At 44.1% G+C, this 19,881-nt stretch overlaps 1 protein-coding gene across 1 annotated transcript in view; it reads left to right on the top strand.

Annotated features, from left to right (window-relative positions):
- The window catches only part of NTM (neurotrimin), a 276,438-nt gene that overhangs the window by 237,526 nt on the left and 19,031 nt on the right, over positions 1–19,881 (top strand). Inside the window, exons 4-5 of the mRNA XM_008574793.1 lie at positions 15,179–15,313; positions 18,133–18,253. Coding sequence (XP_008573015.1) covers positions 15,179–15,313; positions 18,133–18,253 — 256 coding nt within the window. The remainder of the gene's footprint in view (positions 1–15,178; positions 15,314–18,132; positions 18,254–19,881) is intronic.

Below are 19,881 nucleotides of genomic sequence, written 5' to 3'. Positions count from 1 at the left end.
CGAGCCCGTTCCCGGTCCCCGGTCCGGTACGGGGGCAACACTGAGGGTTGTGATCCGTTGCCGGACACGAAAAAAAAAAAAAAAAAAAGACAAAAAAAAAAATCACCATGCCGAGTGAAGTAAGTCAGCACAGAAAGACAGATACCACGTGATCTCACTCATGTGGAATCTTTAAAAAAAAAACAAAAGAGTGGTTCTCATAGAAATAGAGAGTAAAATAATGATTTCCAGAGGTGGGTGTGTGTGTGGGGGGGAAGAAGTGGTGGACTAGTGGGTACAAAACTATGCTATTCACCCTAAGTGAATCCTTGTGCAGTAGTATATGCATGTACTGAAACAACATTGCACCCCACAAATTTGTATGAGTAAATGTTAAAATATTTTGAATAAAATAAATAAAAAGGTGGAGTCTAGAAGTTTCATTGAAAAGCAAAGACACCAACTAACAAGAAAAATGTGTGGTGTTTGAAAACCAGTAGCTCCCACATGACAGGAGGGTCTGCAGGGGCATCCGTGCTATCCGTGTGTCAGTGTGATAGTGAGGTGGGGGGGGGTCTCTCCGGAAGAGCTGGAGGACGTGAGGGAGCCACTGCTCATGCAGCAGTGGTTCCTGCATGCAGAATGAACAGATTTTGAGAGGAGAGAGAGAGTGTAGAGTTGAGCCAGATATAGGGCTGTGTAGAACAGTGGGACATGACACTCTGGGGAAGAGGAGGTGACTGAAGAGATTTAGACTTCTAGAGCAGGGTTCCCCAAACTTCAGCCTGCATGCCAACTTCAGCCTCCTGCCCACTTTTTGTATGGCCTGCAAGCTAAATGTCTTTTACATTTTTAAATAGTTGAACTTCAATCAAAAGAAGAATACTGCTTTGTAACACATTAAAATGATATTAGTGAAATTTCCTCATCCACGAATAAAGCTTTATTGGAGCGCAGCCACTGTCGCTCATTTCCATCTTCTCTAGGGCTGCTTTTGTGCTACAGTGACAGAGTTCTGTAGTTGCTGCAGAGGCTGCACAGTCTGCAAAGCCTAAAGTAGTTACTATTTGGTTTCACTGGGCCTGTTCTAGAGGTTATGATGGTCTCTTGGAGGAGAGAGGTTACCCGAGCTAACATGGGGTCTTCACAGCATCAGAGGAAGCTACAGTGGTGTTCGGGCTAGCTGTTCCCACAGGCTTCACATGCAGTGGTTATGGCTCCCTGCTCCCAGAGGGTGGCAATGGCTTTGAGCTCAAAAGAGAACACGGCTGTCATGGGAGCGAGCTTCTGGTCTACCTCAGCAGTTGGGTAATGGCCTTAAGCAGCCACTTGTATCCTGCTTGCCTGCATTGCTTGGCATGTAATTTTATTACCTGCCTGTGTCCTCTGCCTCTCTCATCTCTGGCTCCTGGGAGGTTCTAGTCAAGCCTCAGATGTGGCAATTAGTCTCCTGAAGCTGAGAATTAGAACAGAAATAAAAAATAAATAAATAACTTCAGAGCCATCAGTTAAGGTTGTTAGTTTTTTCACTTCAAGGACCAATAACATTTTGAGTAGTAATTAAGTAAAATGTCCCTTGATCCCATTTCTTGACATAGCGGGGGAAGGAGAGTTTCCGGGTTTGAAGAAGACCAGCGGAGTGGGGCTCATGCAGTTGGGGGATAGAACGCTTGCGGATGGGTGGAGGCAGAAAGGCCAGGGCGCTGTCGGTGGTGGAAGCAGGGGCAGGAAGGTCCCAGGAGCACATGTGTGAGAAGCTGGCTGTTTGGTCTCTGCACATTGTAGTTTCCAAACCTCTTGAGGCAGGTGACTGGAGCACTCATGATTGGGGCTGACACTGCAGCGTGGTGTCCTGCTGGGCCGGTGCCGTGTCTTCCCATGGGAAGCTGCAGCTGTCTGCACCCCTCCCCAGGCCCTGGCTTTGGTGCTGCTTATTGTACTGCTTGTCGTAGGGGTTTCTACTGCGGAGGTCACCCCTTGTTCTGTAGAGGCCCGTGTTGTGCTGATGGCAGCATTTTCCCCTGCCTGTCCCAGGAAGGTAGAGAGCCTAATCACATCCCCTGCAATCATCCCACTACTAATTACGTGTAGACAAAGCTGAATCACCATGCTGATTCCACTTGGAAAAAATTCAGCCGAATTGATGATGACATAAAAAAGCTCTCTGAGACACTTCTGATTAGGGCACGCTGCGTCCTAACTCTTCCAGAGGAAGCAGGGACATCAGCTGCAAGAGCTTTTGACTAAGGATATTTGTGGAGATAGCCAAACCTGTTTCTTTTCTTATTCACTCCAGGCCCAGCCTGATGATGGCTTCTTTCATCCCCCTTAGGAAATGTGCAATAAAACTCTCTACCTTAGGAGATTTTGAGAGATCTCTTTATATGTCCAGCCCTTTATCACACACACACAAAAGAAAGAAAAACCTTAAAAGGTAGATATCTATTGTTATCTTTAAAGTCATCAAAGAATGTTCTAAATAGTTCATTATGATAGCTAGAACGGCCATCAGAACTATAGTCAGCCAGTTCCCTTATTTGGTCTTTGTGTAATTATTTGCTGCCTTCTATGTGCTGAGCACTACTGTAGATATTGGAGATAGATCATAGGAACTCCCTTGTCTTTTGCAAATTAGAGTCCAATGGGATAAACATATGTAAATACCTAACAGTACAGTGTAATTCGTGTAGCACTAGAGACAAACACAAAGTTAAACTGGATAGGGAAGGGGCAAGGAAGTTTGAGTGTCAAGAAGGGGTTCCCAGAGCAGTGATACCTAAGATGGTTTTGAAGGCTGCATAAGACACGTGAAAGTGAACCAAGGGGGTGTTAATCCCAGACAAAGGAGGACAAGTTACAAAGGCACAGGTGATAAACCGTCCAGTGTTTTAGGAACCTGGCTGGTGCATCCAGTGGATGTGGGAGAAGACAGTCGGTGATGAAAGCATCTGGGGAGGTGGGCAAGAGCCTGCTGGTGCAGAGCCTTCACATGCCACACCAAGGAGCAACGTGGAGCCACAAAAGGGCTTGAGCAGAGGGGAGATTGACTCTTATTTGGGGAGTTATTTTGGCAGTAGTTAAAAGAATAAGCTGGAAGCATGGTGACCTGTAAAGAGGATATTGTAATAATCCAGAGTAGATTATGAGGGCCTGAGCTAAGATAGTAGCCATGATGAGGAAAAGAATAAAATGGATTTGAAAGAACAAATGGGGTAGAAACATCCTTTTTGTGGACTGAAGGTGAGGAGCGAGAGAAAGAGCAACCAAATGCGGTTCTCTTTCTTGTCTGAGGAGGACAGGGAGATGGCAGGGCCAGCAACAGAGATGAGCAGAGGCAGGGGCTGAACACAGGTTTGGGGCAGGATGGTGAACTCAGCACGAGGTGACTGGGGAGTGTCCAGATGCGGCATCAGTTGGCAGGGATGGGCCTGGAGCTTGGCACATCCTTCTGGGATGGGAAGCAGATGTGGGAATCATGAGCACAGCTGGGAATTCACAATGTAGGAATGGAATTTAACAGTCTAGCTGGGGCCGACCCCGTGGCTCACTCGGGAGAGTGCGGCGCTGGGAGCGCCAAGGCCGCAGGTTCGGATCCTATATAGGGATGGCCGGTGCGCTCACTGGCTGAGCGCGGTGTGGGCGACACCAAGCCAAGGGTTACGATTCCCTTACTGGTCACAAAAAACAAACAAACAAACAAACAAACAAACAGAAAAAAACAGTCTAGCTGGACCCAGGAGAGGGTGTGGAAGTATTAGCAGAGCAGGCCTTATGAGATGTCGATATTTAAGGGTTGAATATCCCTCATGACTGCTGTAGAACGTTCCTTCTGACATTAATTGAGCATCTCCCATGTGTCAATCATTCTTCTATGCATTTTCACAAATTCTCCATATAATTCTCAGATCCAACCTATGAGTAATAAAAATGTATTTACATTTTACAAGGGAGAGAACTGAGGCTTAGTAATTTACTGAAGGTTACCTAATTTCTAAGAGAAACAGCCATAATCAGGATTGAGAAACACCATCCTTGTCTTGTTTGAATGCATTGCGGCCTGTGCAGGACCCAGGTGTGCACTGCCTACACTGAGATTTTACGTGTCCTGAAGAGAAGTAGTGTGTCCAGTGAAAGTGAATCTGCTCCTCTTTTCCTTTCTGCACTCTCTTTCTTTGTAAATTCCATGCAAGTAGAAATTCCACCTGTGTACAGCAGAGCACTGAGAACACAGGGTGAGGCATCACAGGCACGTGGGCAGGGCCCACACGTGTGTTTCAGGCAGTGCAATTTGTTAGGAAGTAGCTATGGTTTTGCATAGGTTTCAAGAACTATTTACAAAGGTTCCATTTTTTTCATTGAAGGCTATAATTAAATATGACATATATAAAAGTTTTCAGTCATGTCTCCCTTTTTCTTCAGGCCCAAACTGTCCTGCTCCAACAGGCTTCCTGCTCTTCTGCGGGTGTTGCTGTGAGGTTTCTCCAGCTAGTCTCTTCCACACATGGGCTGGTGCATGTCCTCTCCATGCCAACTGGAAATACACAGATGGTATTTCCATCTCTAGTTTCGATGGCACCTTGTAGTTTTCTCTTGGGATCTGATCTGAATGTATTTATTAAATTATCTTAACCACAGATCTGACCTGACCCCAACTTTTCTACTCTCTCCCTTGGTCATCTTATCATTGAGTGCTTGCTTGGTGCAGTCACTGATAAATGGACTTCTCCAGGAAAGCCTGCACTCAGCTCTGCATCTGAGGATGCTGCTGTGAAGAGCAAGTCTTGCCTCCCTCCTTCCTCTGTGTACAAAGGCCTGTGGTTCAACACCCGGTGGGCAGGAGCCTCCCTGGGAGTGGGCAGAGCCCTGCACACTCGGTGCCTTTCAACCTAAGGCAACCTAAGTTTTCTAGTGAAAAGAGAACTCCCCAGATCTGCATGTCTGTTCTTCAGAAGGATTATTTATAACTTACTTCACTTCCCGTCCTAACAAAATATTTAACGAAACATACAAAAGGCTGTGATTGTCCCCAGAGGTATGTTGTTCTTCCTATCATTAGCTGTATGAGTATTTTGAGTTTTTTTTTTTTTCTCTGTGGAGGTGTGGGTTGACATAGATTTGGTTCTGTGCCATCACTGGGGAGGATTCAAAGGACCATGGCAAAGTGGATATCAATCTTTTTGTACCCGAGGCTCCTTTCAGAACCTTTCTCAGAAATCTATAGATTATCTCCTTAGGAAACACACACACACAAGCATAATATCATTTCCTGAGGTTCAGAGCCCCTGAGGTTAGAGTTCCACAATTCTCAGATTTAAAAGCCCTGCTCTCAAAGTGTCCTCATGGCTAAATTGTAGATTGTGTGCAGACTGCCTTACTTCCCTAAGGCTGCAGGGATCCAGGAAGTTAGGGTGACTGGCTGGAAGTGGACTTATTTTTTTTTTTTTCCTTTTTGTCTTTTCTCGTGTCCGGCAACGGATCGCAACCCTCAGTGTCACGCCCGCACCGGACCGGGACTGGCAACGGGACCACAACCTTCGGTGCTGCGCCCACACCTCGCTCAGCCAGTGAGCGGGAACCGGTCTGTATGTGGGATCCGAACCCTCGGCGGGAGCGCCACCACGCTCCCAAGCGGCGCACTGTAGCAGTGCGCCACCGGGCCGGCCCTGGAAGTGGACTTCTTATCTGAGCATGGACATGACCGTGTCAGGAGAACTTTAACCCTTTAGGATCCTCTTAAATAGACAGATTCCCTTAGATTAACCTAGCCAAGATATTTCAAAGCAATTAAATCCTTCACATTTTTTAGCACTCAGTACTGGCTTCTGTCTCTAGAGATTTAGAAAAAGAGAAAGCAAACAGCCAAGATACTGAGGTAATATGACACTGCGGAGTTCTATATTTATCCCCATCAATGTCTTTCAGATCAAATTGGCTGAGTTTACAAATCAAAAGCTGATTTATTTATTTTTTATTTTTTTTAGCAGCCATCAGCTGCACTGCTGCAAATACCCAGGTTCCAGACATCAAGCTGCAAACTCCAAACATCCAGCTGTGTGCTTTCTGACTTCGATATTATCCCCCGTAACAGAGGGTCTGCATGAGCAACTGAGCTGGCAGGCCTCAGGGAGGCACACAGTGGAGAGACTGGCCTCCCAGGCCAAGCAGCCTCTGAAGCCTAATCTGCAAAGAACTCTAGTGCCATGTCATCAGGGAAGGGATAGGCCTCTGAAACTTATAGGGCCCGGCTCCGTAGAATACAAAGTATTCATTTTCATATAATTACATTTTAGGGTGACTTTAATTTCTCTTTAATATGAGGCTAATTATTATTCCCAGAAAATTCCCTAATCAAAAAATGAAGAGAATTTTTCCTTCTATTTGTCTATAAAATATTACATTTTATATATGCATATTGATACTTATTGAAACATATATGTATATTGAGTTCCAACTATCAAATGAGTTCTTAATATATGCCAGGATCTATGCTAAGTATTTTGCTGATACACACACACACACACACACACACACACACACACACACACACACACACCTACACATACAAACATATATATGCAAGTATGTGTATGTACATGCAATTTATAGTTGGCGCCAGTTTGTAATACATTTATTGGATCTATATTATTGCTTTATGATAGAATCTGGTTATTGGATTTATTTTTAAATTATCAGTTTGCATTTCTCTCCCACGCAGAGGGTGTAGTGCACGTCGAGGTTGTTCCCCTCTGTGTGTAGGGCCTTGTGCAAAAGAAGCTGCTGCAAGACGAGGTGCTCAGTAACAGCAGTGCTTATGTATCCAACAGAAAGAACGTTCTGAGAGAAACAATGAGGCGAATTTCCCAGCTATGAGAAAAGTCCTATGAAATAGATAGGAATCTGAGCCTGACACATAGGTGGAGGCGTGGGGACATCACCACACACCCACTCTGCAAGTTTAGCTTCTTGTTCACCAGAAACCAGCACTGACCTGTTTAAGGAAGGACCCTCTGAGATAAAGGCAACCAATGGTTTAGAACAAGTCAGCCTGTCCCACTTCCCAAGGAGGGTCCCTATGTTTGATGCCAAAAGTAATTTTCTCATCAACTGCTTGAGGTGTGTACTTAAGTGGTAGAACAGGCAAAAGTGGGTTTGGGCCCTCCAGAACTTTTTCTACGAAAGACACCTTTCAATTTTGCCCATTCTTAGAGAGATTATCAGACTTTTCCTTCTTCCATCCATGCTATCTGTATCCAAAGGAAAGTCAAGGAGAAATGTGTGAGCGTGGGCATACAATCTTTTTATATCCTTTTATTCTTAGTTGTGGAATTAGAGACATCTCTGAAGCCCTCAGCAGGTCTCACCTGGGTTACAAAGCTACACCTGCTTTTTCAGAAGAAAGGATCATGAGCAATTGTATTTCTTGTAAATCAAATCCTATTTTAAGTGAATAGTAGAGCTTTCTAGTTAAAGGATCTGGGATGAATCCTTTGTAAAGTTTATTATTAAGTTTCTACTATCAAAGAAGAGATATGATTATTCCTTCATTTCTGAGTTGAGATGTTCTCGGATCAAGGATCTCGTATATTAAAATGTGCTCAAATTAGTTGGGCTTCTGTAAAAATGATGGTCATGATAGCTACCATCTATTAAGAGCTTACTATGTTCTAAGGACTTTACACATATTTTCTTTCAGTACTCACGATAATCCTGTAAGTTGGAATTCTGTTCTCCATTTTACAGAGGAGTATGAGGCAGAGGGAAGGGAATGTCAGCCAGTACAGTCCCCAGGGCCGAGGTGCAGGGACTGGAGCTTGTCACTGCCGCACTGTGCAGCTGCGGGGGACTGGAGCTTGTCACTGCCGCACTGTGCAGCTGTGGGAGTGGAGCTCGTGACCACCACCAGTGCTTTCACCATTTTGCTCCTGGCTGATATCAGACCCTCAGAATCTATTCTATGCAGATCACTTAACAGTAACATCATGCTATGGAAATACTTTCTAACACTGATAGGATCACCTGTTGCAGCAGATACTGCTGTTTGGATGATGTATGTGCCCACCTGCCCCCATTCTGATTCAGACTAGCTGCTCAAGGATTGTGCCAACACCATGTTACAGTGGCTATTAGGGACTGTCTGCTGGCCTGGAGACCCTCAGCTTTCCCTCAGAGCTTCCTCCAGTTATTTCTTAGAGTCCCTATTATGTGTTTAAATACAAGACTTCTCATGTTATCCCCGTCAATGAAGCTCCTCACCATGGCCTCTGCTGCCAGAGAGGGAGTGAAGCTGTGTTTGAACGGTGTTGGTCCGTGAGCTCAGGGTTTGAGGACTTCACTGAGTCCTCAGGTGGCGTGGGTGAGAAAGACCTTCCCCAGTTCACTGGCAGGCATTGACACCAGATCTCACAGCAGCACCATCCACCTGTAAAGTCTTTCACGAAAACATCTTCTTTAGTTTCTGGCCCTAAGCGCTTTCTTCATCAGACCTCAAAACTGGTCCTTCAGTCCTTCAGGAGCTGGTGCTCAGGAACAGTAATCACACCTCTAGTGTGTTGCTTTGGTCCACCTTATCTCCCAGCATGAACAAAACTACACCTTCCTCCAATCAAAACACAAAACATCTCTTGATCATCAGCTATCATGAAGGCACCGGGAGGGACACCAGCTGACCTGACCTGCAACCAGGTGTCCCTGTAGCTCAGTCTGGGTTTCCCAGAAATGCCCTGATGCAAACTGAGAGGGAGAGAGGGGACAGAGGCTAGAGTCCTAGTCTAGCACTGAACTGGTACTGCTAGTCACAGTGTTCGGGCTAATTTTTTTTTTGCTGCTGGCCTGTACAGGGATCTGAACCTGTGACTTTGGTGTTATGAGACTGTGCTCTAACCAACTGACCTAACTAGCCAGCTAAATTTTAAAATTATTCCTTCCAACTGTCAAATTCTGGGATTCTATGTTCTGCATTTTTTTTTTTTTTCAGTTTCTGAGGTCCAGTAATCTTTATCTCAGCTGGTATACATGCCATAAAAATATTAAGCAAGGAGACAGCTGTGTCCTCTCCTCTCCAACAGCTACAGCTGTTCTCCTGACAAGCTTTTCCTTGGGTGTGATAAAAATGATAATTGTGGCTATTATTATTTTCAGTAATAAAGATTTTTAATGCCCAATCTATGAACTCGGAAATCTGGGGTTGTCTTTTCCGTAGACGTGTTACTTACACAGGGTAGTTTTTGTCCTTTGATTAGTTATAAACTGCTGAGTTCAACACTATGGCCAATACAAATATCCTGTGGGGATTTGGGGCAGGTGTAATCACATATCCAGCTTGCTTCATTTCACTGCTTTGGTTGTCATATTCTACTTAGTGAAATGGCTGTGTTCTTGAAAAGTTGGCTGTAAAGCAAATTTCCATTAGATAAATCATACTTCCTCATGATCTACGTTTTTAAATTAAGGATTCATTCCCCTGAGGAAATAATTGGCCCAAAGACTTAATATAAATTAAATTAAACCTTCAATAAGCCTTTTAAATTCACATATTTAAAGAAAATCTTTTCTGTTAGGACACTAATAGTGATGATATTTTTTTTTAAGTCAGGAAATACAAATATTATGCTAAGAAACATGACCAAAGTGGTATTATTTGGGGAACAGAAGCATAGAAGGTGAGCAGCATGGAGTTTCTGACTTTTTTTTTTTTTGTCTTTTGTCTTTTTTCGTGTCCGGCAACGGATCGCAACCCTCAGTGCTGCCCCCGTACCGGACCGGGGACCGGCAACGGGATCGCAACCCTCGGTGCTGCTCCCGCACCTCGCTCAGCCAGTGAGCGGGAACCGGTCCGTATGTGGGATCCGAACCCTCGGGCGCCACTGGGCCGGCCCGTTTCTGACTTTTTTTGATTGAATTGAACCTTGTGTTCTGGGTCTGTCAGTCAATCAGTTGATCAGTAAGAAGTTCACAAATTTCAAATTAAGTAAACTACTTTCCTAGGTGCCTGGAGAACCAGAGATGTTCAAGACCTGGTTCTTGCTGTCAAAGGGCTTCAATCACATTGGAAAAATAAGACCAGTACATATACCACAAAACAGCTATTAGAAACACTATTACTATTGCGTGAGAAGTGGTTTGGACATCGAGAGACCTGATGTGCTCTGTCACTAACCAGACGTGCGACCACAGACTCCTCTAAGCTTCAGTTGCCCACACGAAAAATTTGAAGATTCTGCTCAATTGCTAATTTGCAAAAATGCCTATACATGAGAATTTCCTGATAGGATTATGAGCACTCCTAAACTCAGAAAATTCTAGTTTAGTAGGTACAGGTGAAACCTAGAAATCATAAGCAATTATTCTAGTGAATTCCACTGCAGTCGGACTATGTCCTAGCACAGCAACTGTGAATTATGTAACCATTCATGTCCCTTTAATCTCTTTAGTTTAATTCTTTTATTATTTTAAAGACTACATGAACGTAGCATGCACCAGAGTGCTGGACAGGAGTCCCCAGGGGTCCCCAGAGTTAGGAGGTAGAGGGAATGTATTAGTGCCGCAGAGCTGCTGTAACAAGCTTCAAAAAACCGTGTGGCTTCGAACATCAAGAATGTATTGTTTCACAGCTCCAGAAGCTAGAAGTTGAAAATCAAGATCTTGGTTGGTCCACAATCTCTGACAACTGTAGGGGAAAGTCCTCCCTTGTCTCTCCTAGCTCCTGATTGCTGGCAGTCCTTCACGTTTCTTGGCTTGTAGGTGCATCGCTCCAGTCACGTGGCTGTCTTCTCCCTGTGGGTCTTCACACTCCCTTCCCTCTGTGTGTTTCTGTGTCCCTTTTTACAAAGACACCAGTCATATTGGAGTAGGGCCCTTCCTAATACTTCATTTTTACTTGATCACCTTTATAAAGACCCTGTTTCCAAATATGGTCATATTCTGTGGTACTAATGGCTGGGCCCTCAACATATCTTTTTTGGAGGACACTATTTAACCCATCATAGGGAGTCTTCGTGGAAAAGTAAATTTTTTAAAAAGGTTTGCTTAGGTTGACAGAAAAAACATAGCTTTCTAAGTGATAAAAACAGCCTGTGAAGAAGGAATCATCATGTTTGTCTAAGGTGAAAAGTAGCAAGGCCTGGCTTGTGGGTTGTGGTCATGGCAGTAGTGATGATGATATTGATTATAGTGGCTCACACGTACAGAGAATGTACCGTGTGCCTCTCACTGTCCCCGCTGAGTTCCGTGTGTTGTATTTCACAGAAACCCTAGACTTAGGTAATGTTACACTGAGTCCTGCAGGTGCAGAAATGGTGGTACAGGGGAGTGAGGTAACTTACCATGTTGTGAAGCTAGAAGGTAGAGAATTGGATTTGTCTGATTCCAACCTTTTGCTCTTTGCAATGATGACCCGTTGCCTTCTCCACAGCACTAATGCAAGACAAACTTGGGTGAATAGATGGGGGCTACTTTGCGGAAGGTTTTGATAATAAGACAGTGGAGCTGGCATTTGATGTTACAGAAAATAGGGAGCCATTTTCAGCGTCTGAAGAGCAGTGTCATGATGAAGTGGGTATTTTAGGAAGATGAGTGTCATTTCCACCCAAGGATGCGTTTTCTTTAGAAAAAGAAAAGCAGACTTATAAGTGAGAAGCCATTGACCGTGGAGAGTTTCTTTTCATTGGGTTTTATCAAGTGGTTTGCCTCTTCCCCACTGGTGTCTCTTAACCAAGAATTTCCTTTAGCACTTGATCTGGGTATTTTTGTCTGAATATTCTTCATAAATTCTTCATACTACTGATAACACATTGATCATTTCACAGCCAGAGCACAAATGCTGTTAAATGAAACATTTCCTTGATTCATTAACTCCAGAAATTGAGATGTCAGTTTAGTGTTTTTTTATTTGGTTTGTTTTTTGTCTGCTTATTTGAAGCAGCCCTGTAGGAAGGAACCTCCAGAACCTGGTGGTTCTGAGTTTAGTTTGCTATGCATATACTGGTCATCCGTCTGCTTTTGCCACATATTCCTCTAGTAGAGAACCAAGTGTGTGAAGAGAAAGGCAAAAATAATGACGACCAGGGGCCGGCCCGGTGGCGCACTGCTACAGTGCGCCGCTTGGGAGTGTGGCGGCGCTCCCGCCGAGGGTTCGGATCCCACATACAGACCCCCGCCGCTCACTGGCTGAGCGAGGTGCAGGCGCGGCACCAGGGGTTGCGATCCCGTTGCCGGTCCCGGTCCGGTGCGGGCGCGACAGTGAGGGTTGCGATCCGTTGCCGGTCACGAAAAAAGACAAAAAGTAAAAAAAAAAAAATAATGACGACCAAAGCTGACGAAATGAGGAGATGCTCATTTTATTATATGCAGATTACCCTGTTTAATCAGAAAGTATACATCTAACACTGTTAACTGGTGAGCAAAGCAGTCATCGTGGTATAATTCTACACTTGGTCTGGGGAACAGAGATAGTAAGATCAAGCCTCATCGGTTTTTGCAGATGACTTGGATATAAATCCCCTCCCTCTGGTGACACAAATCTGGATCATCCAACTTCCTTCCCTACAGGAGATCACCTGACAGGAGTATACAAGATTACACCTACCTCAATACACCTGTGTCCCCACAGAACTCTTGTAGAGTTATTGGTTTTGGTTACCTTAATTTTCCGTGCTTGCATTTCAGTCTATAATCCCAACTCACTTCTCCATTTGGGTGTCCATATAACAAGCTCATCAAAGGTCGGTCCCTGTAAACCTCACCGTGGCCACACAAGAGCATATTTGGATGGTAGAATTAAAACAGATGCATGGACTTCAGATGGAGTGAAGAACAAGAGACCCAGAGAACCCTATGTCTTTTTTGTTCCTGTGCTCTGGCAGTGTAATACACAGCCTCCCAGGAGACCCGAGGTCCTACCAGTCACTGCTCCAACACTGGAGCTCAATCCAAAACAGCTGTCCAGAGCTAATTTATTTCCTAATGCTGCAGCACTGTTAATTTATAAATTACACTGGTAATTCGAGCTATTATTAATTTCAGATGGTGTAGGGCAAGCCTAATTAAAATATGACACCAATTGCCACACATATGTACCAAGGACTACCATTTAAAATTAATGGGAATATTAAGTGTGACATTGGTCTCTGAAATGCTGTGCATGGTAATTATAGCATTCTAGAGAGGAAGATCTGACAAATGTAGGCCTGTGGTTGGTAGCAAATAAACAACGACAACATAAGAAGAACCACAAATTCTTTATTTAAACTTCTTCTCCTCATTTCCACCACACTTCCTTGAATCAAAGTTAGTACGTTTTTCCCCTAAAGATGCTTATAAAGTAACGATAATAATCAAGGCCACTGCGACAATTAGAAGTTTCTCACTGGTTGGAATTACGAGTCTATGTGGATTAATGTTGATTTGTCTTCTTTATATCCTGGACTTTTGGACCTGTTTTCTACTTATTCATACATTTCTGCGTCTTCTCATGAATTTGTTATTTCTTGCTTGCTCGTTACAATAGATATAGGCTGTTCTTTTCTGTAGGTGATAGAGGCAAGATAGTTTCTGAACACAGATAATGTGGGCTCTGTATGGCATGAACATACATGAGGAAATACTCAGGCTGGGCTTCTTACTGGATGGTGGCAAAGACTTATCACGACCAAGAAGTGGCAGCAGAGGTGGACAAGGTAGTGGCCCTTCTTTACCAGACAGTAGTTTTGTGGTTCGTGCTATTGCCATTGTTACTGTGGTTATCCTGACAAAAATGGTGACTGGAACCAATACAACCATAACTTACATACCACATGTATCATTATTTGCATTATGTTAGATTCTTATAGTTATCATTTTCTGGCTCTGGATCAGCAGAAACATGTGCCATTATGGAGGGTTTTATGACCTGGAAAAAAATGTCCCTTCCTTCCCTTTCTGGGGCCCCTCAGGTTATTACAGCTTCACTCCACCCAAATTTGTGCCTCCAGGCGGATTACAGGGTTAGTAACTTAACCAACTGGCGTGCTGCAGATGAGCGTTTTCAAAGTGCTCTCATATGTGTGTGTGTGTGTTGTGTGTGTGTCTGTGTGTATCTCTCTCTATATATATATCTTTTTCATTTGCTCCAAATAACCCTGTGAGGTATTGGGATGCTATACATATTATGCCTGGGAAAATGTATCTCAGTTTCTAGGGACAGTCTCAACACATGCTTGTTGTCCCATGATAATTATTAATAGTGCCCCCTTTTATTCTTAAAAGTATCCCAGTTTGTGATATTGTCATCCCAATCATCCTCATTTATCAGATGACGGAGGATAGACCCAGGACGAAAGCAGTTAGCAAGGAAGCTAAGGCTCAGGTTGGCTCTGGGAGAGAACTCTGAAATCTGTCTTCTAGGCTGAAATGTCTTTGTCTTTCCGTAACTGAATGCTCACGGCCAGACATCAGGTATGGAGTCCAATAGGGTTGTTATTATCATTCATAATTTTTCACCAGAGAAGTTGAGTCTCAGGATGATTAAGTGACAGTAGGATTCACAGTCATGTCTTCTTAGTCTTTGCTTTCTTCTGTGCTTATGGTTAGGCTTCAAGTGGGGGTCCCATGGTTGGGCTGTCTTTACAGTCTAAGAGGTCTAGCAGATCAAAGTTTAGAAAATTGATTTTTGCCTATACAAATGATTGTTTAAATCTAAAAACAGAACATTACATATATTGTATTACTGTTTTCACTGCCTTTGTGGAAGGTGCGTATATGTGTCTGTGAGCACGCGCGTGTGTGTGTGTGTGGCATTTTGTTTGATTCATCTTCAGGGCTGCAGTCATCAACTCGACATTCAAGGCTCCATGTAAATGATACCTTGAGATAGAATGAGTTAAGGGGCCTAACTCAGATCCCAGAGCTGGACTGCTCAGTAAGATTCAGGCAGTGTAAATATCAAAATTATTAATCACTTATCAAGGTCCAGTAATTCTCTAGGCATTGCACTCAGGTCAGTTAGGACCACAAACCTTCCACTGGTCCATTAGGGAGCCAAGGAAAAGTTGGTGGTGGAAGGGCTAGAAGACATGGGGAGGGAGAGCCCGCATAGTTCCCGAGCATCTGAACATCAAGTAGCACAGTTCTCTACAGGCATAACCATTTTATACTTTATGCTCTGAGTTTATGCCTTTGGTCTTTTATTTCTCCTCTTTCCCCACACCTTCTGCTTCTCCTGCAGCGGTTGGCTTTGTGAGTGAAGATGAATACTTGGAAATCCAAGGCATCACCCGGGAGCAGTCAGGGGACTACGAGTGCAGTGCCTCCAATGATGTGGCCGCGCCAGTGGTACGAAGAGTGAAGGTCACCGTGAACTGTAAGTGGTCTCGCCACACCCTCCTGCGTACAGGGGCCAGCATGGCCACAACAGAGAGCCAGTTAGCAGAGCCATCTGCTGGCTCAGGACAGGAAATAATGCAGCATGCCTTATTCAATTCCAAACTCTAGTTTTTGAGACCTCAAGGTATAATGGTGTTACAGTAAAAAAAAAAAAAAAAAGTGCTAAAAGTAACTTAATACAATACTAAAGTTGACTTACATGGCTGGGAGATCATTAAATGGCACTTAATGCATAATTTATATAAATGCATCTTTAAGTCCCAGCATTTCCATGATTTGCTCACACGATGCAGTTGTCCTGGGGCCTCGTGCTCTCTAAACCAGACCATGTGCTAGAGTGTGTGAAGGAAACAGTAGAACTTCCATTCGTGGTGTGTTTACTGTATCTCATCCTTTTGCAATTACAGATGTTGATATACATGGTATACATACATAATTTAAATACAAATAGATACACATGCAGATATCAGGGGGCGTATCTTAAAATTTGACTTTTACTAATAGAGGTACATGTTGCACTCTGTCACCTCTCTTCCCCTGGATGACAGAGATGCAAAGGATTACTCAAAGCCCATTACTTCTGAGCAGTGAGAAACCCCGAAGGGATTAATTTCCAGGAACCCTCAAGAGAGAGGCATTCCTCTTCAGGAAATTAACACAGGACTGGAGTTCTGTCTCAGTATTTATTCTCCATGCCAGAAAGTTACAGAAAAGGAACATAGGGGGAGTTATGGCTAAGTATAGTTTAACAATAGGGGCTGATAACATCAGTGAAATAACAAAGTGACATTCCATACTGCAGTTTGCAAAAGGTTAAGTTGATCCACCAACAAAAGCTTGTTCTTAGCAAGTGCTGTCTTTTCTTACAGGGGTTTCCTCTGTATGTTTACATAGCAATAAAGTAACTAGGTTAACCTGCTCCAAGGGCATCTGTCCTTCAGCCAGCAATTTTGCTGTGTTACAATTCTTTATCTACAACAGAGATTTAGCCTGGGGAACTTTTCCTGTCTTTTGAAAGCTTAACATTTAAAAGTTAGGTTATACCTGAAACTATAGGGCTTTGGAAACTAGGCCCTGTGAAATATGTTTGCTTTATAAATATTAGTATACTCCACAAGTACAGAAGCCAAAATGTTTGGAGGCCACTGATGTGGACCCCTACTCTTCTCCATTGATCATCCAGATGCTCTCAGACACTGATCCTACTCAAATGTTGTCTTTCACCCCTTCTCTCCCAATTCTTCATTATGTACATTGTCTCAGTTCCCTATGACATTCTGAAGGTTTTCTCTGCTGCATACACTCAAGGAAGTCTTATGACAGAATAGAACCCAAGAACTAAACCAGCCATCAAGAAGCCTTTCCCTTTCAAAACTTGGGTGGGGGGGCCGGCCCGGTGGCACACTGCTACAGTGCGCCGCTTGGGAGCGCGGTGGCGCTCCCGCCGAGGGTTCGGATCCCACATACAGACCGGCCGCTCACTGGCTGAGCGAGGTGCGGGCGCAACACCGAGGGTTACGATCCTGTTGCCGGTCCCGGTCCGGTACGGGCGCGACACTGAGGGTTGCGATCTGTTGCCGGTCATGAAAAAAGACAAAAAGGAAAAAAAAAAAAAAAAAAAAACTTGGGTGGGGGTGGAGGTAAGGGAAGGATATTGTATATGGGCAAACACACACTCGTTACTTTCATGTTTTGATTTCTGTTATAATATGAACCTAGTTGGTATGACGCACTTTAAGAAGCAAGGAAATAGGTATAACAATGTTACCACTTTTTTCTTTAACCTTGCACAGTTTTTTTTTAAAGAACTTAAGATAATTTACATTTTATGAAGATAAGCCTAAAAGGTGAAGAAATGGAAGCAAAGGAAAAATATATTTAGGAAAACAAGTGAAAGCTAGAGAAAAAACAGCACGTAAAATGCATACCACAAGTTTGCTAGGTGCAGGTCCTGAACTGGGCTTCGCATTGCTAAAGGAAAGATGGAAAACATCATGTGCTTTAAAATTTATGTTGTCCATAAGATAAAAGCCAATCAATTGCTTGCGAGAAACACTGCTTTTCCTGGTATTGAGACCCCAGAGAAAATTCTCTTCAGGGTCTCCACAAATAGAGCACTGTGAGGCACAGTCAACACCACCATGTACAATTTTTCTGCATTAAGTAGAGCAGCAAACTTGATGTTTTTCAGAAGTCCCTTCCATGCAAACTGTCGGGATGTCAAGGGTAGTTTGGTAAAGACTTCAAATGAATGCAGACCAAGTATATAGGTCTAGTTCAGTCTGACTTGATTCAGGGACCCATTTTAGAATACTCGGAAGAATGACTGATCTTTACTGTGTATCCTTCAGGCAATTCTCCATGAATATTATTTCTTGCAACTGAGCTTTTGATGGGAATTGAATAGTTAGGGGTTATATGCTTTGGCAAGAACCTGGTGTGCAGCAGTTCTATAAGGCTGATTAAAGGAGTGGACTGTCGACCCATGAAGTATAGAGTTGATGGGTTGGCATCATCTTATGAAAGTTAAAAAGTTTAAACAGGAAATATGCCTGAATACCTGGTCATTCTGCCTCTGTACAGAGAAGAACAAAAACGGTACATGCCAGGAAGACCAAGCATTTCCTCAGAACCGTGTTGAAGATATTTTCATTCTCTGGCACAATTTGTATAGCAATCTGACAGTGCAGGCAGGCAGAGCTAGGGCAGGGAGTGGAAACCAAACTCCACGCATGAGGCAGCCTCCCTCGTTTCAAAGTGCATTTTATAATGCTATGCGATATCCTCTCTCTGCAGATCCACCGTACATTTCAGAAGCTAAGGGTACAGGTGTCCCCGTGGGACAAAAGGGGACACTGCAGTGTGAAGCCTCAGCAGTTCCCTCGGCAGAATTCCAGTGGTACAAGGATGACAGAAGGTAAACGCCCCACCTGCAGAAGGAGAAAGCTTTTCCTCTGGGTGTCTGACTCTAGTTGGTTGCAAATGAACTCCTGTAAAATCCCCTCTGAATTCCTCCTACCTATACCAGGGAATAATATGCAAACAAGTCTTTCCTTGGTATTAATAGATTTCAACTAGGTTTTTAATGTCACCATGCAGAATTACCGTTCGCCAGTCAACAGGCCTGAATGGTTACATTTCCTTAGGAAAGCAAAATTGCAAAGGAAAGTCTACCAGGAGCATTGTAAGGCACCTAAATTTTTTATAGGCCAAGAAAATAACGTGTGCTGCCTGAAGCTATTTTTAACACATTCTCAGGCTTGCATTAGGCGTTAGAAATGCTCATGGGGCTCTGGGAGTGGCTAACAAGTTAGCTGTAGCTGGCGGGTCTCCACTTCCTTCCAGACGTGATCTGCAGTGGTGTATAAGAGTCCATGACCCAATTTAGCCCTCCCTTTGTGTCCAGGTTGTTCTTTCACTATAGAAGAAAAGAGAGGGGACTCTTCCCTTCCTTCCCTTTGTTGCAGCCATCATGGGGATATTTGTTGTGAGTTGCTGAAGATGATCATTTCGAGGAGTTATCAAGTGGCATGTCAGCGCAGGAGCAGCGGCTCAGCACAGCCAGGCGACACGGCAATTACTGTTATCTAAGAGCTATTTTGAGGTGGATGAACAACAAATAAATGTGCGAGAGCTGTCTGTGTTCATAACATTTTCATAAAAACGGGGGTGGGGTGCAGGGGAGGCAGAAAAGCCCGGAGGTGTATGGGGTGGAGGAGGAGGAAGGCATGACTGAGGCTGAGAAAGGAAAACGACAGGGCAGTTCCGAGAGGGAGAGCGGGGCGAGAACTCCCAGGCCGGGAGGGAGCGAGCTGGTGCCCGCACCCCGAGAACCTCTGCCTTCTTTCCCATGGGGCACCAAAAGCTCTTCCAGTCTTGGCATCAGTAACTGGCCTTAGAACCAGGTCACTTAGTCACAGATTCATTGTGTCTTATCATCAGCCTTCCAAATGAGAAGCAGTGGCTTTTGATTTTTAAGGACACGTTTCATTGGTGTTTGGTGAGAGGTACTGTATTCATCCAGCCCGTTTTATAGATGAAAGTACTGAGGCAGGAGGTGGAAAACCAAACTGACAAAGAAATAAGGGATAGATCTGGCTTTCCCCCTTCCCTCGAGAATCCATAATCAAGCGGAAAGGAGTGGCATTTTTCCAATAAATCAACATGGTTACCTTTCTTAGACACCTTGCCTCCCTTCCCCTGCCCTGCCCTTCTTATCATACCAAGAGGAAAACCGAAGCATGAAGGTCCCACATCAGAAAACAAAAACCACAAAACAAAAAAACTATCAAGCGCTGCAAGGTCAGTTCCTGAGCTTTCAGTCATCAACGTCTTAGAGATGTCATCGGTCCATCCTGTTATCCTAATTCTTCATGGGAGAGAAACAGGAACAAATTATAGGGGAAGGATCTGAGGATGTACAGAGGAAGGTAGAGCACAGTGGACAGCGGTGGCGGAAGGGAAGGGCATGCTCCCCCGCACAGCCACTGCGGCAGGAGGGCAGCCATCCGTGCTGCCATCCGCCAGCAGGACAAGGCGAGATCG

The sequence above is a fragment of the Galeopterus variegatus genome, unplaced genomic scaffold (genome assembly GCF_000696425.1).
Source record: "Galeopterus variegatus unplaced genomic scaffold, G_variegatus-3.0.2 Scaffold1107, whole genome shotgun sequence".
Classification (NCBI taxonomy): Eukaryota; Metazoa; Chordata; class Mammalia; order Dermoptera; family Cynocephalidae; genus Galeopterus; species Galeopterus variegatus.
Note: the sequence above shows the minus strand (reverse complement) of the source record. Positions and strands in the feature narration are given on the sequence as shown.